General features: G+C 35.0%; 1 protein-coding gene across 4 annotated transcripts; it reads right to left on the bottom strand.

Annotated features, from left to right (window-relative positions):
* Nucleotides 1-815: 815 nt before the first annotated feature.
* LOC120009559 (sodium/hydrogen exchanger 8-like) lies at nt 816-23923 on the bottom strand. Of its 4 annotated transcripts, XM_038860193.1 has the most exons (23): nt 23670-23923; nt 21917-21967; nt 21681-21772; nt 17616-17693; nt 17361-17518; nt 17061-17162; nt 16866-16983; nt 15824-15876; nt 15684-15749; nt 11830-11874; nt 10642-10697; nt 10130-10314; nt 9604-9651; nt 8761-8868; nt 8208-8436; nt 5282-5584; nt 4376-4473; nt 3905-4036; nt 3590-3805; nt 3263-3469; nt 2784-3048; nt 1847-2094; nt 816-1389 (listed from the first exon to the last, which is right to left on the bottom strand). In XM_038860193.1, the coding sequence occupies exons 1-23, from the start codon at nt 23887-23889 to the stop codon at nt 1099-1101; spliced, it is 3369 nt and encodes a 1122-aa protein (XP_038716121.1). In that variant the 5' UTR covers nt 23890-23923; the 3' UTR covers nt 816-1098. The 4 variants fall into 4 exon arrangements, with proteins under 4 accessions (XP_038716121.1, XP_038716122.1, XP_038716124.1 ...); XM_038860194.1 differs by lacking the exon at nt 11830-11874; XM_038860196.1 differs by lacking the exon at nt 21681-21772 and having other exon boundaries at nt 23670-23811.
* Between the last annotated feature and the right edge of the window lie 398 nt (nt 23924-24321).

Below are 24321 nucleotides of genomic sequence, written 5' to 3'. Positions count from 1 at the left end.
TCAGATTCAGTTGTCGTTGTATAAGGGCTGGCTTCTATTCCTTCAAATTTTAAGGGTTTTCCTGATGGATGAATAGATTAAATTGTTTCCCCTGAAGCTAGAGTCCATTTTATCAAAGGTGTTTTTGTAATAACAGAAACCGACTCTCTATCTTGGTATAAGACAAACCATTCTTTAAACAGCATGTCAAATCCTATTAAGGGTAATTCTTTATAAAAAAGGATAATTCTTCTTTATTAAAAGGTTTAAAGTACCATTTTCTAAAAGGTTTATTTTCGTTATTCATAAACTCTTCACGTATGATTTTTTTATAAGGGACAAAAGTTTCTTGGATTAAATTAATTCCTTCTTTTATTTGATAGTTTATAGGTTTAAAACCCAGTTCAGATGGTGTGGGTTCAGGTGTTGCTATAGATTCATTAGAATGTAATTCGGAGGTTTCAAGATTAGAAGCTGCTTTTATAAACAGCATGTGATATATCATTTTGTGATACAATAATACCTTTTATAGGAGGAGTATTAGTTCTAGGAGTTTCGGAGATGGATGAAATGTTATATCTAACGGGTTCAGATTTAGTAGATCTTTTGTCCAAACTAGATAAAGACAGTGAGATTTTCCTATTTGATGAGAAATAAACTTCACCATCTCCACCAGAGTGTTCTATTATCTGTTCTACCCTTCTTGACTCTAATAATCAATAGTAACATAATAATTGATAGTACCACTACCAGGCCTATTTTGTGATTGACAATAGTCTTACCATGAAATGATACACAGAACATGCATGAATGAATGAACAATCGTGAGTCAAATGTTTTGCCACAACTACTATTCTACTAATATATTTTATAATTTGGAAGTGTGAACAATACTTTATAAATGGTATTGTAATTAACTTTTATTACATTTAAAGTAGTACAATATGCATGAAGTTATTTATATTACATTTTATAATTCTAGAATATGTATATAAAATATATATAAATATTTCTTATTTGTCGAGTCCCCCGCACTCAAATACAGGATTCTTTGAGGTTTTGTGAATCCTCGTGTCTCCGCACGCGCATCCCGTGTCCCCGCATCCGAGTCAGTGCTTCCTAGGTACTTGGAGAGTCAATTCTCACTATGAGTTCATCCTCGGCACCAGACTCATCACTGGAAGTATCTTTGACTTGACCCTCCATTGTGTCTACATTTCGCAATGGGGGTTGGGGAACTTGCCCTCCAAACATTCTTGCTTTGGGGTTCTTTTTCACCGTAGTAGCTCCTTCTGACCTGACTGAAACCATTGGGGGGTCAGGATGCGATGCAAATCTCAGATGGGACAGGCTATGAGATCTCTTAACTTTGTCAATCGAAAAACTGTGGCTGAATGGATGGGTGTCAACCTTTCCAAAGAAAAAGTGAAGATGGTTATGATAAAAAAGAACAGCCCATGACTGCATTTTCAAGAAGCCTTTGGAGTTGGCAACTCTTGAATGACAAATAGCAAGGCATTGCATTAGAACAAACAATATACACTCTTGCATTTTAAAAGAAGTTATGAGGTTGTAATAATTTCTGATGCACCCTAAGCTATATTCTTTCCCATGTCTGTTTAAGAAGAAAAAGAAAAGGATAAGAAAAAACAGTAAATCAAGAAAAGAAGTGACTGAATTGAAATATTCAGCAACTTAAAACCAACTACTGCAATAGTGCAATGGCCTTGTATCCATCCTGTATGTGAAGTGTATGAAAGTTCTAACTACCAAACAAACCTGAAAAAACCAAAGTTGTTCATTTTGACTAATAACTCCATAAAAGCTGCCACCAAAAGATTCCCAAAAAAACACAACCTGAACATACCATGCTGCCAAAGATGCTGAGCTGTGCTGCTCTTGCAGATAAATTGTTTTCTGGTTGTCCAGCCCCATCACCATTTTTTTTATGAGGTTGTGCAATGAAGAAATGTTCAGGCCAACTCATCAGCCCACCATGTTCTCTACTTTGAGATCGATGCGGCTCAACTGCAGCAATGTCAAAAATAATTACTCTTGCCCTTGTCTCAACCTGATACCATGCTGCCTGATGAGAAAAACCGGCTGCTCCAGCACCTATCATCCATCAGGTTCAGTAATTTAAATATGCAATATTCTCATAGTCAAGATAAGTGATCAACAATAAGTATTAATTGAACTAAATTAGAATAGATGAAAGCATTAAAGAAATCTAAATCTTTTTTTTCCTAGTCCAATTAGCCGGCAATAGGGGGTTGGATTAACGGTGGGCTAATTTACTTTTTCATTAAAATAGCTTTTCTAATATGGTACCTCACAAAAAAAGATACTTCACTCTAGTGTAAAATAAAAAAAGGATCAGACAATTTCGACAAGTCAATCCAATCTATGGAAGGTGTAAATTAAAGTATGATGAAGAAGTTATATTTAGATTGCAATATTTTAGATCCCTCACCCCCCCCCCCCCCCCCCCCCCCCCCCAACCCTCTTTTAGGTCGAATCCTTCAGGCAACTCCTTTAGGAAAGACCAAAAATTATTGAGGTTAATAGTCTTGCTCATCAGGTTTTTTTTTTTGTCTCTTCCTCGTTCAATCTTAAATGATTGATTACATAAAGGAACATACGAGGGATTATCGTTTACAACAAATCAAAGATATATCAACTTGGAAGTTTATTCTATCAGAATGTTTGTGCAGTTATTATAACACATGAAGCACATTAACCCAAACACCGCAAAATAAAGATATTAAAAAATGAGAAGTGCTAAAGCTTTCAGCTAAATTTACCTGATGTTTCTACGTTACTGAAGCTCAAATTCCGGTGTGAAGGCAACAATGCGGCAGGTGATGTAATAAATTCTTCTTGCACGCTGTGGCTTTTTATGAATCCTTCTAATAGAAAAGCAACAGAGTGGTAAGTTATTTCTATAATTTCTCCCCTTACATGTGTGGTCATCATTGACCCCTCTGCAACAAGGGCTCTCAAGTCTTGCATCCTCATTTTTTCAAATATCTGAGGAAGCAAGAGTTTGGAAAGAACAATGGCGCCTTCCTGTTAAAGGAAAAGAAAATAAAAAGAGTGCAGCTACAGAGTGATAATAATATTCTGACATGTCAGTACATGCTTCTCAAAATGGCAGTACCATATCAAAATCTCAATATATCAATTGATGAATATATGCGTCTCGGTGAATTCAACAATGCCAATAGAACACGTATTTTGATCTTTGAAAATTTTTTGATATCCACATTACAAAATGACATACCTGCCACAGGAAATCTTCAATTGCGGGGTCTGACCTTAGAACTGAAAGTATTTTTTCACTTTCAATAAAGCAGCACATAACCATCGAATCTGTTATCACGTCGCAGACGTAAGGCTTTCCAATTAGAACTTCATGGAGGCCCAATGTACTCCCATGCGTAAAAGTAGGGTGTACTGAGTGCTTATTCCCTATGCTCTTACTTGTCCACTGCCAAACCATAATTATTTTTGGTGATGCATTACCAGTAAAACCAAAGTTGGACATTGTATTTTAAACCTGAATAATTATTTCTCAAAGTCCAACTCACTCATTCAAATGTCTATTTACCTTAACAATGCCATTAGAAATCAGCCAGATACCATTTGGCTTTGAGCCCTCCTTGTAAAGTGTTACACCGCGCAACTTCACTATTTCTTTGGTAGAATCTTTTAGCTGTTCACGGATGGCTGAAGGAAGGGTCCCCAAGAAGGGATGGGTGCTAATCAAATCCTTTATTTTTGGAACTTTCACAAGAGGATTCCTCAGAAGCCTTTCCAAATCAGTCTGCACAAAAGATGATACCCCATTCTCAGTCCAATAAAAGTAGCTGTAAAACATAGAAGAAAGTGAAATACCACATATGAAAATATAACCAAAGAGTACCTGAAAAGCATCATGAAGATGAAGCATCTCCTTTTCTTCTAATAACCCAACCTTCTCAAGATTTTGTACATAATCAATTAAATGATTCAGCACTGAATATGTAACTTGTCTTGTCTTTACAACACGCAAAACCTAAAACAAATCATAGAAAACACTAAATTAGATATCATACAAAGATGTAGAGGCAGATTTGGTGTACCAGTAAAGCCTTAGGCTCACAAGAAAAAGTATGTGGTCGTAAATTTCAAATGAAGTTACTTTAGGCAGAATTCTTTTAAGGTTAGGACTGTAGGTAGATCAGCCATCCCAAGAAACGTGTTTTAAATGTATTTACTAGGCCAAAATTTCAAAACAAATCAAAGGAAATTCCATAAGGATGATAGTCCATTTGGCCCTCAGATGACCAATTCCAACCAGAATACAGCATGAGTAACACATCCACTGTGGAGTATAACAAACTGGCAAACAAACCTGAGGAAAGGTTACACGAACATCTTCCAAGAACATTTTCGCTTCTTCAACTTCTGCCTCACTTTCATTGATGACAATAGTAGCAATATCACTGTCACCTAAAGCATAAATGGTATTGAAGCAACAAATGAGCTACAAGATACAACACATTTTGCAGTTAAAAAAACTCCCAAGGAATAATTATCTTTTTCCTTTTAATTTCGACAAAGTCAAAAATCACAGGAGAAGTAGAAGAATTACATACATAATCTATATAGCTAGTAACCTAAACAAGTATTTGATATGGAATTACTTCACCTACATAGTAGCAACTCATGAAAAGAGATTTCCTCATTTTCCAAGCTATTGCAAAAATGCGAAAAGTAAACTCAAAACTAAATTCTCTAGAATTGCACACCCCAAAATGCCCAATTTGGCACACAGATAAGACTGTTCTTAATTTAGAATTTATTTGAAAACTGTTAAACACATCTTCTTTCCCCATCTAAACCACATTCATAAACGATACCAGAAATGCCAGGAAAATTATAGTGCAGATTTCCATAAATTTGGCTCGTCTTGAACCATACAATTTCATGTTTCCGGATATATAACAAACATGTACAAAGAAAAGTTGCAATGGTATTCTAGTCAGTAGTCTCAGAAACTTAGCATAATATTTGAGATGGAGCTAATGGAGTAAGATGTAACTCAAAGTTATTCTTCGGCCTTTCTAAAAACAGGTAAAACAATATGCAATCTAAATAAGATTTTGCTAAATTCAAAAGAAACTAATCCCTTAATTATGGTGGAGAGAGACATCACAGAAAGCTATTCTTTGGCCACTAGACAATAGAGAAAAATACAGTCATTTAAAAAAAAGGCAAACTGGGGAAACAAAACAGCCCGAGTGAGAAAGACTTATACCTATAAAGTCATGTAGCTGTCTTCGTGCAATTCTATGGGCACGGAGAAATGCAGCACAAATACAACAAGCAGATTCCAACCTTTCTACAGTGAAATACGTAACCAGCTTCTGTGGACAAATGCTCGCTTGAAGGAACTTGTGGTGGTTTGGGAAATGAACATTAGCTTTCAAACCTTTCCAATCACACAATGGCTCATGAGAAGCCAAGTCAATCGCTTCATCCACTGATTGCATCAAAATATTTGCAGTAGTCTGTGTTATCCTTCCCTCGTCCAACATTCCCCAGTAAGCAGCTTGGACACCTGGTTGAAAACTTTCTTGAATTACCAAATACATTTCTTCTGATAACCAAGTTTTGAACGCAAGAAAGCAGGCAGATCAAATGAAACTCAAGGATCTATTGCACAAGGACTTTCTATCTGAAACTATGCCATGCCATTAGTTTGGGACAAAAATCTATTTCAATAAATTAATAGCTTGTTGATTGAAATACCAATGTCACCTGAACAAGGGTGGCGTAGTGACAAGGGAAGGAGACTATAGGACCAGCACTAAAGGTCTTAGGTTCGAGTGTCATTGCAACTAGGATTTAACCGACAATGGTGGTTTTGGGTGATTGCCAATATCATTACTCTCTAGAGGTAAATCCCATGACGCCATCCTTTGGACGGTTTCCCTATTCTCAAAAAAGTTGAAACACCAAATTCCAGAAAGCAAAAAACTTTACAATTGAAGGTAAGAGCTGCTGATAATGACAACAAATAAGTAGACCTGCAATATCAAAGCAATATAAGACAACCGACCTAAAGTAAACGAGCTTAGGGTGGCAAGTTTTCTTACTTTATTGACTGATGTCAGTTTGAACCTAAAGAAATCAATGAAAAGGTCAAAGCCAAGTTCATCATCATGATCATCATCAAAGCCTTCATCCCAAAAGTTTGGGATCGGCTACATAAGTTTATGAGAATTTCAACGGGAATCCACCACGTGTATACGTTATTTCCATTCATTTCTATTATGAATCATACATTCATTCACTCCTATCAAATTCATATAATTTCTTATTATTTCAAGCCATGTCTTTTTAGGTCTTCCTCATCGTCTCCTACTCTCTCCTATACAAATTCTCTCGTTCCTCCTCACTGTCACACCGATATCTCTACATTGAACATGTTCATACCATTTTAAACAATTTTCTCTTAACTTATCTTCAATAGGTGCTACTTCTACCTTAAATCTAATCATCTCCTATTTTATCCTATCTTTCCTAGTGTGACCACACATTCGTAATTCTGCTACATGCATTTTTTCGATATATTGTCTCTTGATAGCCCAACACTCGGAACCATACATCATTGTGGGTCGTATTGCTGACCTATAGAATTTTCCCTTCAATTACACTCTTCAACTTGCTCCACCCATTTTAGTCATATTAACTACATCATCACTTATGTCTCTATCTTCTTGGAAAATCGATCCAAGATAAATAAAAGCCTTACTTTTTGTTACTTCCCCATCTAATTCAATTGTTTGCTCAAAGCCAAGTTGTGCTTCTTCAATCCAAATGAAGTGTACCTAAATTTCTGAGGTAACTCCCAAATCAGTCAAGTTTTTGCGCTTCTTTAACCTTGTTGGAGTTGGGTTTCCTTTAGGTTATATTTTCCTATATGTAATAGTCTCCTAGTTTCCTTCAATGTCTTTAAGTGATAGGCTATTTATGTATTGGTAAACCTAAAGTTAATAACAGAGAGTGAATAAACATCTATTTTCTTCTCTATTGCTACGCCGCCTCTAACAGTTAGTGTGCATCTCTATGTTTTTTATTTCAAATTGGTATCGGAACCAATATCTTTTATATTAGTGTAACAAGATATTGATACATTTGTCTTCTAGTGATCTCAAGCCAAATATCTTAAGTCTTCAACAAATTCAATTGTCAATCAAAGAACTGCGTGCAGTTGTGAAGCCCCAAGAAGAAGAGTTCAACCACAATTATACATTTCTTCAGTCCAATATGCCTTATCGCAGGAAGGCACTGTTGACAAATGTTTATCCACAAGATCCAAAAAAGGAAAACCTCATAAGCATCCTCTTATGAACTAATTTTACTGGACATTTGACATGTATCAGCTCTCAAACATTTTCGTGATCTTTACGAAAGTACTTCGATTTAGTTGCATAGTAAATCCAAAAGAAGCATCAAAACTTAGTGAAAACATGCTAAAGTTAACACCAAATTCATACTCCCTTCTTCCAAAACATGCTAAAGTTAACCCAATGACGGTACAGATTGGTAAAATACTTGTTACCTATCAGGAAAACTACAAAATAATGTAATCTCTACAAATCTATGCAATTTTTCCAATTACATAACTTGCCCAAAAGAAAAATTTTGCTCGTCAGATTGCCTCCAAAACCACTCACACATAGTTCAGCATAGTAAGTATCTCGAAACCAAGCTCTAAATATAAGTGCATTGGGAACTGCCCCAGCGTAACATTTTCCCATATCAAGTCATGCTTAAGAAATAAGCTTTTCTCACTAAGAACAAGTATGAATAATAGTAGTGGCTTATAAACTTCTAATTCAAGCTCCACCTGCTTTTCTCACCAAAAGTTGCCTTGTCTTGAAAAGAATATATACCTATTTACATTTCTTATATAATTATTTTGTAGTGCAAATGAAATATACTAATATTATATGATGCCATATGTTTGCCTTCACTGAGCAATGTTCTTAGATCTGCCACTGACGATACAATATGAACAGTCTCAAACGAAAGAGCTGACAACATTGGTTATTTTCTTTGCCAGAAAATCGAAAAGAGGGAGACAGGAATTTTTTTTCCTTGAGAAAGAAACCTGCCAGAGATGGAAGATAAACTGCATAAATAACAAACTGCAGAGTAGCGACAAAATAACATACCATTCAGTAGGCGTATACGTATATCTTTCACATTTGTAGGGTCTAGATTATCATCACTTTCATTTTGAGAATGAGGGTGCACACATCCTTCCAAATTATTTAAGCTAGCAATATATCTTTTAACTGTAGGCCAGTCAGCAGGTCCAAGTTCCTCATCCTCACCGAGATCCCCAAAAGCCTCTAATGCTTTGTTTAACATTTCGTACTTTGTATAGTCCAATATTCGCCTCTGATTCAAATAGAAACAAATTTAAGATTAAAATTTCAAAAAATAAGTTGCCATTTAATAAGAAAATAATATTACAAAGACTAAAAATTCAAAGGAAGATACAACATAGTTTGGAACAGAACTCCACACACTTGCGTGAATGTAATAAATAAATGGAGTCTAGTTACATAAGCAACACATTGAGTAATATTGTATGAGGGTTACTTATCTAAGGAACACATTGTATATTGGAGCAGCAAAAACTTTGAACAACAAAATCATGGCACCATATTCAAGGATCTGGAAGAAAAAAACATTTTTTTGGGTATCAAGTCGAATCCTCACCTTTGCAGCAGATCGCTTAACCAAATTTAGAATATGTAAAATAAACTGTGTTGTTGATCCATTCACAAGAAGTGTCAAAAATACTATCCCTCCAGTGAAGAAGACAAACTGCAAAATTAGTTGAGAAAAAACCCATCAATTAAAGGCCAAGAGAGAAACTACTTATTGTTAGAATTGTATTTCCTGTACTTTATAGTTGTATTAAATATTATGTGACCTTATTGTACGGAATATAAAAAGACTGGCTTACATTGTGTAGCAACCACCCAATTCTTATCCTGCTACATCTCTCTCTTCTCTCTATTTTCCTTTCACTTCTCTCTCTCTATTTCTCAACTCTTATTGATGCAGCGTAGAAGAAGAAAAACACAATAAACAGCAGAAACGAACAAGATTCTAAGGTATAATTGAAGCTGGAACTATAACAGTACCAATTTTAGGCACCAAAAGACCAAGAACTCAGTTCTGGAATTTTAATATACCATAGAAGCAAAAACTGACTGCTACAGCCATAAAAATAGTCTTTTATAAACCCCCTTTAGTACCCTAGAACGCTAACCATCCATCTAATATAATTATAACAAATCCTAACCATCCAATAATATTAACACATGCTAGTCACATGATCCACTTAACATATAAATATTAAACCTAATATAAAATATAGCTTAGAAAATTAAATAAACACTAAATAAAACAATCCAGAAAATTAGTCACCGTTCCGCTACGGTGACGTGAACAATGCACTATGCTTCTGCATCACTTATATTATTCGCTAAAGTTACAATGAGTGATTTTTTAGATATTTATAACTCTGACAATAGTCATGTTCTGAGAACTCACCAGGGTTCCTGTGTTGGAATGCAGATGCAAGGAGCTGTCACTAGAGCGCTAAAACAAGAAAAAAGTGAACATATTATAAGAAAATATATTTATAGACATCAAAAGTGGAACATTAAATACATTTAAATCATTTTCATGCTGAGAAGACTTGAAGGATTTCTCAATAAACAAAATATATACTACAATCGTTGGAAAGGATTTGTCATAAAGTCAACTAAAACCATCAGATTCATGGTCACATCCACAACTTTGTTGACAAAACTATTCCAGATGATGTTGGTTTAAAAGGGAACTAACCAAAGAAAAAAAGAAGCTCTTTCCCTGTAGCCATCCATGTGCAAAATTCAACGTTACTAAGGAAAATACTCCCTTCAAAACACAATTACTTCCAGAAGGAAATTGATGGCTCTAAAATGATGAGCCCTAAAAATTTATAAACGAAAGGCATGCAGCACTAATTAATAAGTAACCCTTCAGCAAGTAAATCTGGATTAATCAATTTAAGATGGTATATGTGGAGACTTGCCTTGACAGATAATGAAAGTGATAATGCAACAGGCCCTCGAAGACCTGACCACATTAGAATGGTTCCTTCTTTCCAGTCCAAACCATAGCCAAAATACCATAAAAAGGGAAACAATACTGCAACAACAACTAAACGGGAAACTTGCACAAATATGTAGAGAAGAATCAGGTAGCCCCATGAATTTCCTGAAACACCACAAGAACGGGTTATTGGGACATGTTAAGAGCTTAAGAAATGAGAGAAAAATGACATGATTAGATGATGAACAGCAAGAAATACGGAACAAAACAGTGCAAGCTAAAGTTACAAAGATTTTTATTTTCACTCCATCCAAAGGATTGAGTAAGCAAACCAAATCATATGACCATAATATACAGGCCTAAGAAATTTGTTGCAACTGCTTAAACCCTATTAAAAGTAGGTAATTTCATCAACCTTCAAAGAAGATGATTATGCAAGTATGCGTTAAGCATCTAAAATAATAAATGACTAGACTTGAAAACAATTACTACCATGGTTGTGGAAAACGCCTTCATCACCAAGAACACCTTCTGCTATGACAACACCACTACAAGAACAACAGTCAAGAAAGCCATTTAATGAGTAACTTCATAAGAATGTAGAAATTACTTGCATTATTCATTGAGTAGAAATACAAGAAAAGTACGCAGAATTTGGAGAACTAAATCAGAATTTTTGTTTGTAGTTCTCAACTTTTTTCCCTTCACTATTAACCTTTTTCCCTTCCCAGAAAAATTTGCTAGTGGGAATTGAAATGTTACGGTGATTTACAATTGAGGAAAGAAAAACTGACAAGGATAATAAGGTCATCATTGCTAGATGTTTGTACCGCAGCCCTTTATTAGCCATTAAAGCTCTTGTTCAGATGAGATTAAAGGGTTTTTGCAATCCATCATTTGTAATGACAGAATAATCTCATGACATGATATATGCATAAACTCAATGTAATGACATGAAGCACCACGCATTATTGTGCTATTGATTCGTGTGGCCTTTCTTGGCCTTTAAAAGTTATTTTAATCTGATGAAAGAGTACTTGCAATTTCCATCAAGGTTAAGGGCTCATGTTTTTAAAAGTTATATCGATAAAAGTAATTGTTTTTATTCAGAACTTCAATAATCTGAAAGACATATAGATGTATATGTCTCCTTTTCTTGAATCTTCACTTGCCATACTACGATTAACAAAAATGACGATGAGAGTTGCTGGGTACACCACTGCCCAAAAAAGATCCAGATATCAAACGAGCCTCAGCAAAAACAAGATTACTCATCTTCAAATTCACTAACGACCTGCAATTTACATATGGTTTTTGGTACTTCTGTTCTTCTACAATCTTAACAAGAAATCAAGATCGGTTGATTGTACTTCTATAGAAAAATCATTTAACATGCGAATCATTTTGTACATAAGAATTCTCAGAAAAATATTAAAGCAATTTAATCCATCAATCAGGAAAAAGAGAAGAAAAAAAACCTATGGGCCCTGAATGAATTTTACAATCTTGCATAGACAAATTCAATAAACAATGCATTTCACTTATTGATTGCGACGTTCTGGGAAAAAGAGGTAGACTCTCAATACATAGTAAACTCAAATGGCATGTCTAGGTCTAACACATCACTTCAACACCTTAAGAAATAGATAAAATTTAAGAGTGCTAAACTTTAGCTCTTACCTCAAAATGAAAATTAATGTATTTGCAATGTAAGCAACCATTTCCCTAAATAAAAAGAAAAAGATTATATATAACAGGTCAAAGAGTGGACACTTTCAGAACACAAAACGAAAACAGAATTAACATATCTGATTTAGTTCAACCAATTTCTTATATTACATATGAGAAGTGCATCAACTTCAAGAAGGTAATCTACATTTCTGTTATGTTCAAAATGCACGCAGCAAGTATTCACACATCTACTACTATTGAACACATAAAACAATATTAATAAAGTTATATGATCATATCCCATAATTCAATAGTTCTACGCCACAAGAAAAGTTAATAAATATGAAAGGGATGCAGACCCAAAGTAGGAAATCCAAAAAAGAACAGATCATAATGGACAGACAAAAGCTATAAGATTGTCGTTGGCCTAATATAACCTAGGGATGAAGAGAGCTCAAAACTCAAGTTTGTAACCATTCAAAGAAAATAGAATCAACCCTACAATAAGTAAGAGAGGCTTACAATTGTATTCGAAAAACAAAAATCATATTCAATTGTAGCCTTAGAAACCCTAGAATCTTAATCCTTCGTCTTAAATTAATCCTAACCTCCCAACATCATTAAAAGTTACATGCTAGTACATGACTTCTTAAAACATAATATACTAAGCATAAACTAAAATAAAGCAAGAAAATGAAAGCAAACACCAAAAAAAAAAGCTATGACATTGCTATGCGCTATGGTGACATGAGCAGCATTGCTATGCTACTGTCACTCTATTTAGATTTAAATAGCTATTTACAAAAGATACAAAAAAACTTCAAATTCATTTTTGGGTGTGTGTGAATATAACATATATATATAATGAGCTACCCTTGGCAATACAGCTGGTCATAAGCCACGACATAGAAGGGGGCTTTGATAAGTTGGCAGCCAAAGGAAAGTTCAGACAGATTGAATAGTCTCATTTCATCCAATCATTAGAAAAAATATGAGCATGAACGTTGGATATTAATATTGGAGTGATTGGAAGACTTAATTGTTAACATAATTGTATGATTTAATTATGGCATGATTATAGGAATTGACTTGTTAGGATTACTCTCTGTAAATCAAGGAGAAACTTACCAAATTTGTACTCGTATACTTATGGAGAAACTTACTTTGTACTTGTATAAAATAGGGTATTGCCTCTGTAACAAATACAACAGTAACAACATAATATAAAAAAGCACTTCCTGTGTACATCTTTCACAGTTTACATGGTATCGGAGCAGTGCTGACCCTAGGTACTCTATGGTGGAAATCACTCACGACAAGGTGGCGATTATCGGCACCAAAATAGCGAATATGGGTACCATGAGTTCAAATGGACTTGACAACTCGTCCTTCCAACTCACAGTTGAGAAGCTCAATGGGAGAAACTATCTCAAGTGAGCTCAATCAATCAAACTAGTCCTCGACAGCAAGGGGAAGTTAGGTTACCTCACCGGCGAAATAAGGAAGCTAGCCTCAACCGATGCCTCTCTGATGATCAGAGAATTCCATGGTGATTGCGTGGCTTGGTTACTCCATGAAGCCCTCAATTGGTAAGACGTATTTGTTCCTTCCAATGGTGAAAGATGTATGGAACGCCGTTCGCGAGACAGAGAAGTCATTGATTATTGGCTTGAGATGAAGACTCTGGCAAGAACTCGATCTAAGCTACGATGAAGACTAGAGGTCCACCGACAACAGCGTGCGATTCAAACGCAAATTGGAGAAAGATAGGGTGTTCAAATTCCTTGATGGCCTAAATCGTGACTTAGACGAGGTGAGAGGAAGGATTTTGGGCAGAAAACCTCTCCCGTCCACGGGTGAGGTGTTCTCAGAGGTGCGACATGAAGCAAACAGACGCAAAGTGATGATGAACGAAGGCTCCTCTATGCAAGGGAGTACTAGACAAGAGATATTAGCTATCATGACCAGTGGAGCATCGAATGGCTCGAGCTCAAATCAATTGAGGAAAAATATCTAGTGTGAGAACTTTAAAAAAACCTAGACACATGAGGATACCTGCTGGGAATTACATGGAAAACCACCTGATTTGAAACTAAGGAAAACCAGAACCCGGGGATATCAAGTCTCTACGGATGCCCCAACTGAAAGGAGAATTGAAGCGCACAACAGTGCCCCGTCTAATATTGCCTTTAATCAAGAACAAATAAAGCAGCTCTATAGGATGTTTTCTAATCTTCAAAGATCTAGTTAGTCATCCAATAATGTGCCCTCAGGTTCATTAGCCCACACGTAAATTTCTAAAGGCTTTGAGTATCACCTCCCGAACTAGAAATCCTAGGACTATTGATTCCGGTGCATCCAATCATAGAACTGGTACTTATCATATTTTTCCACACTCACCTTGTGCTGACAATATCAAAGTTAAAACATTCTCACCTCTTGCAGGAAAAGGGAGTATCCACATCTCTGATCTGTAATCCCAGAGTTTGTTCTCTATGTTCCAAACTTGTCTGCAATTTATTATCAGTTAGCCAGTTAACAAAAGATTCCAATTGTTCTATTAATTTTCTTCGTTCTCCAGGCTTTTGCACGTCTCCGTCGCTGAAGAGCTTGTATAGCCCGCGACAATTCTTCAATCTCATGTCTCATCTCAGCCATCTCCTTTTGCTGAAGCAATTTTCCTCTTGGATCATGAACTCTACCATGTCCCACCATGGCGTAAAGTTCAAACCTTTGGGCTCTTTGATACCAATTTGATGCAGCGAAAATTAGATACAACAATAAGGAATAGCAAAATATGGATTTGAACGAATAGATTAGATGGAGTGACGATAGAATCGACTGAATGGAGTCTTTAGGGGTGAAAGAAAATCGTTTAGGACTGTTAAGGCATGTACAAAAGTAAGATGCCAGTGCTCAAAAAAAAAGTTACGAAGAATTGAGTAGGAAATGCTTCAAAAATACTGATACCAAAAAACGACATAAATGGAAGTATTGAAAAAAATACATAGATGATATATGATAAGCACAATGAATAACTTTACATTGGAATAAACAGCAATGGAGAATCCATGGAGCAGATGCCAATTAACTTTTCTTTGTATTCATGCAGTTGAACTAAAAATGTTTGAGAATATGCCGGCTGTTTACTGATGACTTATCCAAATCTAAAAAAAATGCATATTGAAAACAGTGTATGGTTTACAGATTCGCTTGTAATTTTCACCATAGTTCTTTCGTTCTTTTTTTCTATTTAAACAACAATAAGAAAAAAAAATTCCACGATTTCTAGTATACTATTTTGACCCCCTCTAAAGGTGATAAAGTCAAAATCACTTAATCCTTGAGTTAAAAGCTATAAAGCATGGTGCTCGTGGACCGGACAGGACAAAAAGAAAAAGAGTCAAGGGGAAGTCAAGATGTTTATAGAGTTAGGATATGCTAAATTGGGTATATGCTATTAAATACAATAGTATATTCCCGCCAATTATGTTATGACGTTCAATATTTCTAAAACAATACAAGAAAAAAGTTCTTGAAACTATATAATTTGATTCCGCCTGTTCATAGTCTAAGCCTTTATAGACAATCATGCATTTTTTCTTTTGAATGTTAGAAGTATAGGTTGTAGGATGTGGTTGTACAGGTATCTTCTTTACCCTATAATACGCAGTTTTTCCTTGATTAATTGCTGATCAACCAGTGCATAATGGTGAAGACTGTTTGAACATTGGAGCACAAATTCCTATCCTTGTCAAAAATTTTAAGCATCCCATTTACTCCCCTATGGTCATATCCCACAAGGTAATAGCACCTGCTTATCACATGGATGCTTCAATTCTAGTTAGAGGCACAGAGCATACCAGAAGTGATGCAAGTTTCGTTGACTTTGACCCTTGAAAGCTGTCCTCGCAACTATCGCATAAAACCTGCTAAGATATTCTAATATGTGAGCTAACCTTTGCCCAAGTAGCAAAGAAAGAATAAAAATTAATTTGCTTACATTCCTAAAGTCATTACTGCCAACACGCCAGAAACATCAACAGCCTCTTGAGCCTAGCACATAGAAGACACAGAGAAGATAGTAAATTTCTTAATCTACAAAAGACAAATAGATTCTCCAAAATGTTCTAAATAACCAAAATAATAGGAGCCCATTACTATTTTAAGCTGCATTTTGGTACAGCATCAAGTATGACATCCTTCCCATGTCAAACTCCTTAGATGAAAGATTTTCACAAAAGGGATATTAAAATATCTCCCAACCTTCTCTCTTCTAAACAATATGTTGGGTAGAATGGCAAAATAACTAATCTTAGCATGTTATCGGAGCGGGAGGTCTCGGGTTCTTAGCTTCCACAATTTTGACCACCATTTGTTGTTGCCCCAAGTGAAGGCCTTGTCTGAGAGTAGTCTTAGTGTCGGGTCTCGTTTATTGTGCACGTGTTGGGCTATCGGATTATCCAGCCCACACATGAGGGGAGAGTGTTAGAATATGTATAAATGATGTGAAATGCCCCAACCTAACAAATTAACTTATTGGGTAGAACAACAAAGTAACTAATCTTAACAATAACAAATAAAGGGAATAATAGGAGGTATTTCTTAATCTCTGGGAGTTGTACCCCACTGAATCAGAAAAGAGTTAAGAAATTCATTTACGTATAACTCAAACAAACTAGACCTGTATCCTACAAGCACACATCAAAAATAGAAATAAACAAAGAGGTTCATTGCTAACCAAGAATAAAAGGTTGAGAAAAGCATTTAAAGCCGAATAACACATGAAAGGAGGACAAACAGAAAAGTAAAGAAAAAACCAAAACAAAAGCCAGCCATAAAGAGGGAGGGTTGGAAGCATGACGACAGCATACGACAGCAATAAAATTAGGACGCTAAACCCAGACATGCATCAACTTTACTTTTCCTTTGAAAATCAACTAAAAACCTTGGATGATGGATTACTTGGTGTGTTAGACCAATTTATTGGACTTGCTAAATTAATAAATCTATACATAGATCTTGCAAGTTGGCCAGGAACATACAATATAATAAGCAACGTAGCTCACGGCAAATGTCAACGAAATCTCAATCACCGTGTCATGGAAGATGAATCCAAGCCACAAAACAGAAGCAATTCCAAAAGCAATACCAATGCCTACACTGGACCAAGGAAAGAAACCATAACCGTCATAAAACTATTTTCCAACATTGTCCAAAATAGTACATAGGATACATACGCTCCAAGGGAGACTTGTGTCAGAAACTTGAGTACAGCACCCCAGTTAAAGTTCTCTCCAAGGACCATTCTAGAGAATAGTTGATAGACCACAATTGCTATCCTGGATATAGAAATTATGAGGACTCAGAAGTCAGAAAAGCCCTGATGTAAATGAAATAATAGAAAATCCATCTATCTAGCTTAGCCTAGAACAAAAGAAGTTTTCATGTAAAGCAACTTCCCAATTTGAATACCAAGATAAAGTTATCTACCGACAGTTCATTGAAGGAAATAAAGGAAGAACAAGAAATCTAATTACCCATCATTCATCAAGGATTCTCCTTCAATTATTGTACTTAGCTTTTTGCTTGCACCAAACTCTTTCAACATAGCAATAACAGCCACAGGATCAGTAGCACTTAGTAGTCCCCCAAGCAAAAGTGATGTTTTCCAGTCCCAGTTATAGGGAAAGATGAGCTGCATAATGATTGAAGATGCACTTACATTACACTCGTACATACAAACAATACGTACACAGAGATAAACATAGGTCAACCAATAGGTTGCATGGTACCTTTAAAGCAGATCCAAGACAACATGTTGAAATAATAACTCCAGGGCCAGCAAGTAGAAGCATTTGTGGCATACATCTCTGTACAGAAAAAGGTAAAAGTCACTGGTTCACTTGAAGCTCTGAAAACTATAATTTTTAGCACTTAAAACCAAATAAATCTGCCGATGGAAACAGAGGAGAAACATCCAACAACCTTTATTTCCTAAGGACATAAACAATTCAATTACAAAGGAATTAAAACAAAAAACTGAAGCAAAAAAAAAAAAAATACAAGAAATTGTGAACATTCATATAACATACAAACAAAGTACAAAAGGAAAGGGATGGGGGGAAGCCATGTGTATTTGCTAGAGTCGAAATTTAAAATGTAGTAAGGTCTCCAGCCCCAGTTACTAGCAGTTTTAGCCTATAGCTCTTGTATACATAAATACGTTATCTTATACTTGGGATGCCAAGTGATAGAGGAGCAACAGCAAATACTAAGGGTGCATTTGGTGCACCATATTCAGTAGCATATAAGCTAATGGTGCACCAAACAACCATTTTGACACAAATTTCTAGACAATTTTGGGACAATAAAGCAACCATTTCAAAATTGTTCTCACGCGGACAATTTTGGGACAGTTCCATATTTCATGACCAAATATGTCCATGTCTTATCAATGGAATACCACAATTAACACAGTCATATTTAATTTCAAAAATTAGTAAAATTTTACTTTATTGTCTAATTAAGTAAAATTATGAAAATGTTCGTTTTAAATATTTTAAATTATTTATCTTTATTTTCTAAATTGTTTGTTATTTGTTTCACTATTTCTTTGCATTTCTTACGACTAAAATGCATAATACCCCTACACGTAACTTGTCGCAGCATATATGCGACCAGCAAAAGCTGTACCAAACAATACAAGCATTTGAGACAGCATATATTCTACCATTTTTACCAGCATATATACTACCACCACATATTCTATTTCGAGCATATATGCTATTGAAGAAATTGTCTGCCAAACGGACCATAATACTAATAATAATTATTATTATAAGGATTGTAATATATTAGGGTAGATTACGATCACAGTTAAGTAACTATTGCGATTTTTCTCAATTAGGCTTCTTATTTTATTGTATGGCCGTTGGGTTTATTTTATTTTGCCCAATTGAGTTTTCTGATAAGACATAGATAGAAGCGATTAAAATAAAGACATGGTCACTATAGGATAAATGGACGCCATAATTTGAGATAGGACTGCATACTAGGAAACCAATATTAAAAAGAAATAAAACATACTCCTAATTTCCCCCTAAAAGATACTATTTGTTCACCAAGCAATAGTGGAGAAAACTCAACCTCGAGTTTTAAAGAATCGAAGTAAGCTTTTGACTTCTTGATCATCCTCATCGCAATAAACGAAATTCCAACTGCTAACCAATGCCACCTTGACTTCTTAATTGGATTGATTAAGTTTTTGACAGAAAAAGCCTCTCCACAATGTTCATCAAGTCTTTCTGTAATAACAAACTCAATATGTTGTAGTTGCGTGTTAGCAACACATTCCGTAGGCTTCTCCATACCAACAACTTGTTGTTCTAATGGTAATTCCTCCACATCTTCTAGATAATCATCATATATCTGGCTTGGTAAATTATCTCCTCCCAAATCATTGGAATCCAAGTTCAGGTCTTCCTCTTCTTCATTGAAGATAGGTGCTAATAATTCATCCAACCCTTCCTCCAGTCGACCTCTTACCGCTTGGGTTGCTGCTCCGATATCAATTTAATGCAGCGAAAAATTGATGACAACAATAAAGAATGGCAGAATAAAGATTTGAACGAAGAGATTAGAAGAAGGGACGATAGAATCGACTCAACGAAGTCTGTTAAAACCCAACAAAAAATCCTGTATTTTAATTGAATAGAAGTCTAAAAGTCGTCCATGGCACGAGATGTTACAATCCTTAAATAGAGAAACCCTAAACCACTCCTACTAGGAAACGAATATTAAAAAGAAAACAATCAGACTCGTAATTTACCCCTAAAAGATACTACTTGTTCACCAAGCAATAGACTCCTAAAATATCATAATAAAACACTAATAAATACCTAATCTCGTTTTTCTAACTAACCTAGAAATTACGATAATGACATCGCTTATAACACTCAAATTAAACCCTATAATATTGTCCTAACAATAATACTAACTTAAATAAAAGATAAATAAGACCTAAAACCAACTGAAAAGAACATAGACTTCTAAATAAACTATAATTCGAAATCCCATTGATTTTTTATTTGCATCATACTCCCCTTGTTGGAGAAAACTCGACCTCAAGTTTTAAAGAATTAAACTAGGAAAGATCTTGACTTCTTGATCGCCACACCCAACATACGAGACCACCTTGAACTCTTGAATAAGTCTACAACCAGCATTAACAAAAATCATGGGATTTTGAATTATAGTGTATTTAGAAATTTACGTTCATTTCAGTTGGTTGTAGGTCTTATTTATCTTTTTTTATTTAAGTTATTATTGTTAGTACAATATTATAGGGTTTTATTTTAGTTTTAAAAGCGATGTCATTATTATAATTTCTAGGTTAGTAAAAAAAAATGAAATTAAGTATTTATAGTATTTTATTATGATATTTTAGGGAGTCTATTGATTGTTAAACAAGTAGTATCTTTTTGGGGTCAATTAGTCTGTTTGATTTCTTTTTAATATTGGTTTCCTAGTAGGAGTGGTTTAGGGTTTCTCTATTTAAGGATTGTAACGTCTCGTGCTATAGACGACTTTTAGACTTTTATTCAATAATAATACAGAATTATCTGTTGGGTTTAAACCCTAGAGACTCCATTGACAAAAATGGACAATAGAATTTGAACGAAGAGATTAGAAGAATGGACGATAGAATCAACTCAAACGAGTCTTAAGGGTTAAAACCCACAGAAAATTCTGTATTATTATTGAATAAAAGTCTAAAGTCCTCTATAGCACAGGACGTTACAATCTTTAAATAGAGAAACCAATATTAAAAAAAAAAATCAAAAAGACTCCTAAATTACTCCTAAAAGATACTACTTGTTCACCAAGCAATAGACTTCCTAAAATATCATAACAAAACACTAATAAATACTTAATCTCGTTTTGTAACTAACCTATAAATTATGATAATGACATCGCTTTTAAAACTCAAATAAAACACTATAATATTGTCCTAACAATAATACTAACTTACATAAAATATAAATAAGACCTAAAACCAACTGAAAAGAACGTATACTTCTAAATAAACTATAATTCGAAATCCCATGATTTTTTATCTGCATCAACATGGAAGGTTATGAGAAGTAAAGGATAGCTTCTTTTTTCCCCAGGCAGAGTTATTGAAGTGGCTTAGGCTCCTAGTAGAGGGGAGTAGCTCTTACAGCAATGGTCTCAAGCCAGAAAGTCTTGAAGCAAGATTTGAAGTTTGAGGACTTGTTCACAACTTCTGTGCAGAGAGATGTAAAAGGAGATGATTTTAAGAAACTATCAACATGGTTTTGTTTCAATGTTCGTATGAAACGTTAAAGAAAGTCAACTAGTGTTTCAATTTGTATATTGATATGGATTTAAGCCATCATATGAAGGTTGGGTCCCAATCCCAGAGAGCTTTTTTCATTTTTTTAAGTTTTAGGCTCGATGAACTGACATGGCTTAGTAAGAAGGGCCTGCGTAATTTAATTCTAAGAGAAGACACATGCAAATCTTATGATATCTGATTCCTCAATTTTCAAAAGCAAGAGATCTTCTAGTGCTCATGTTCTCTCAATTTGTTTATGTTACAATCATGCAATCAATAGAGGGTTCTCATGTTCTTAAGTTGTTCAATTAAATCAATCTAAACATCCAAAAGAGTGCATGCTTTCTTACCCGTTGTTTGTGTGTGTAGGGTGGGTGGTAATGGAGAAGGGGAGAGAGACAGAGGTGGGGAGGGGGAGTCTGCAAAACTACAATGACTACGCCTAAAATAACAAAAGTTTACGGCATTCAATTCTTAGAACAAAGTAGGAAAAAAAAACCTTTATTTGGTGGACTTCCATAGAAAATGAACTCTCGAAAAGAAGGGCAGGAAGAAAAACAGCCAAAAGAAGGTCAGGATCAATATTTGCCCCTACAAATACACAAACATGAAAGGCCAGAATTTATGGCTTAAACACTTTTAGTAAAGATAATGTAAGCTATACGACAGTTGAGCCGCAATTGAACCTGGTTACAATAACACCAAGAAATGAACCAGAGAGCATTAGTAACTTACATAGACGAATGCCATTCCCAATCTTTCCCAGTCGATGATTTGTACCATATTCTGCAAATAAAAAAATTCACTTAGCGTAGCATTAACAACATGATTAGTGACAGCATGCACACAATTATCATTTTACAACAAAAAGGCACAACATAGTATCTAGCTTGTGGGGATGATTTGGCAGTCATATATAGCCTCCTTACTCCATACTGCACATACAAGATCTAAATGACATAATGAAATGAAAACAAAAATGAGTACCAAACTGAACATTCCAACAAATGGTTGCCCTTGTATAGATATCAAAAGCATCCAATGGCAACGGTAAATAGACACCAACTGAATTATAATGTTGACTAAAAGGAAAATTTATAAAAGTTAGTATCAGAAGTGAATTAAGGAAGCTGAAAGCATAAAGTCCTAGACGACAGACCATAATGAGAACATTTTTTGGTGACTTGCACACCTTGGAAAAGCCTCAGCAGAAAGTTGCTCATATACTATTCCAGGACTCTGAAAATTTCTCACGACTAGTGCTGTATTGTTATAATCATTGTGAGAATTAACAAAAAGAAAAAAGGAAAACTACAAGCTGGACTCACTAAAAAAGTTAAGAAGAAATCAGCCAAACAATAGGCATTGTTGCAATGACTTCTAAATAATAATGTGCTCCATCTGGGGTCAAGTATAGCTTTGAATAAGGGTTCATTTAGCTTACAAATCTTTGGGATTGTAACTCATTATTGTAGTTGTTGTACAAAATTTCATACTCAAGTACCTTCACAATTGTAAGGCACAAAAAACAATAAGACAAGGATAATCACCATGAAAAAAAGGTAGATATTTAAATATGGGAACTCGACTAAAACAGAGATGAAGTGAGACAAGGATAATCACCATGAAAAAAAGGTAGATATTTAAATATGGGAACTCGACTAAAACAGAGATGAAGGAACTTACATCATAGACAAAAACAATATCTTATGATATGATTTAGCAATATCTGATTATGTTAGCACAGCATTGTAATTTGCAAATAAAATTACTTTTCAGCCTGAAACTCATATCAAAAAATAGTAAAATGAAAGAAGAACGATGGCTCACAACTGTGGAGGAGGCGAGGAGCACAGTTGTCTGATATAGATATATGGAAGTTCGACTATTAATCTACAAGGATTGATGAAGAGAAAATCCTCCAAAGCGAAAGTAATCTATATATGTTTTATGTTGAAAGAAAAGGTACTTAAGATCAAGTCAGTTATAAGGTCCACTAAGCTTTACAACATAGAACAGCAAGACTCGAAGAGAGAGAAAAAACAAGATGACAGAAAGTTAATTATATGGATCAGCTGAATGTCGAATCAATCCAAAACAAGATGACAGAAAGTTAATTATAGGGCTTTATGATGTGCAGCAAGGATCAACGTAATAGCAGTGAGGACCCAAGGCAGCAAAGCATGTGGGACAAGGCTATAAGTAAAGAAAAAAGGGAGAAGACCAATAGATTGGTTAAACCCAAGTAGCGGAAATTCAGGTTACAGTAATCAAGTTAAAATCGATCTTCATTTTCATCAATTGGTAGTTTCACAGTTCAATTGGTAGATTTAGTCTTCATCTTCTGAAATACAAGTTCCTAAATAACACATGAAAGTTGTAGCTACCCTGTGCTAGTAATTAGTTGGAAGTACATATAAGAAAACAACGACACAAAAAAAAATACAAAGGGAAAAGGCAAAGAAGCATAGAAAGATGAAACCTATACCAATAGCACCAATTGTGACTCCGCCCACGAGAAGAGCGACGGTGTACGGGACTTTTGTGCCACGCAAGACGTGCCTGCAGGCGATCCCAAGCACCAAGCTTAATCCAAAGAAAATGACAGCGTCGGCTGGTTTCGAATCAGAAGGTGACGACGGAGAAGATCTAGAGTTGGCCTCGTCTAAGATTCTAAACGGAAACGTCGCCTCTATCACAGTCGCCATCGCAGTTGACCAGCAGTAGATTAAACTCGTTAGGTAGAATTTTCCCACGAAATTTCCCTTTTGCAAATTACCTAAACATCCTGATCGGATTGCATTTTGCAAATTACCTAAACAGATTAGGTTTTAGAAACGGAAGTACTAAATATCCGTAAAATTGACATCCAATGACTTTTTTAATAAAATTTGTTTGTTATTTTAATCCATGTGGCATGTCTATTGACTTCTCACCTAGAATATATAAGTTTATAGATGGAAAAATTATGGATTTATATCAAAACACAAGTGCATTAGAATGTTTTAGAAAACATATTTAAGGGCATGTTTGGTTCTAGTTTTTAAAACTGTTTTTTGTTTTTGAAAATTTAAATGAGATTGAAAATTCTTTTGGGTGGATGGTTTTAGAAATTATTCTGTAAAATTGAAAACCATTTT

Source organism: Tripterygium wilfordii, chromosome 11 (genome assembly GCF_013401445.1).
Source record: "Tripterygium wilfordii isolate XIE 37 chromosome 11, ASM1340144v1, whole genome shotgun sequence".
NCBI lineage: Eukaryota > Viridiplantae > Streptophyta > Magnoliopsida > Celastrales > Celastraceae > Tripterygium > Tripterygium wilfordii.
The sequence above is the reverse complement of the archived record's forward strand: the minus strand, read 5'-3'. Positions and strand labels throughout refer to the sequence as shown.

Excerpts from the sequence above, each read along its gene's own strand:
- LOC120009559 (XM_038860193.1), bottom strand. The coding sequence starts at position 23,889 with ATGGCGACTGTGATAGAGGCGACGTTTCCGTTTAGAATCTTAGACGAG. Across the intron at positions 15,877-16,865 it reads GCTACGTTGCTTATTATATT|GCTCAAGAGGCTGTTGATGT; the intron begins GTATGTTCCTGG and ends TCTATGTGCTAG. Across the intron at positions 10,698-11,829 it reads ACATTAATTTTCATTTTGAG|TGGTGTTGTCATAGCAGAAG; the intron begins GTAAGAGCTAAA and ends TTGTTCTTGTAG.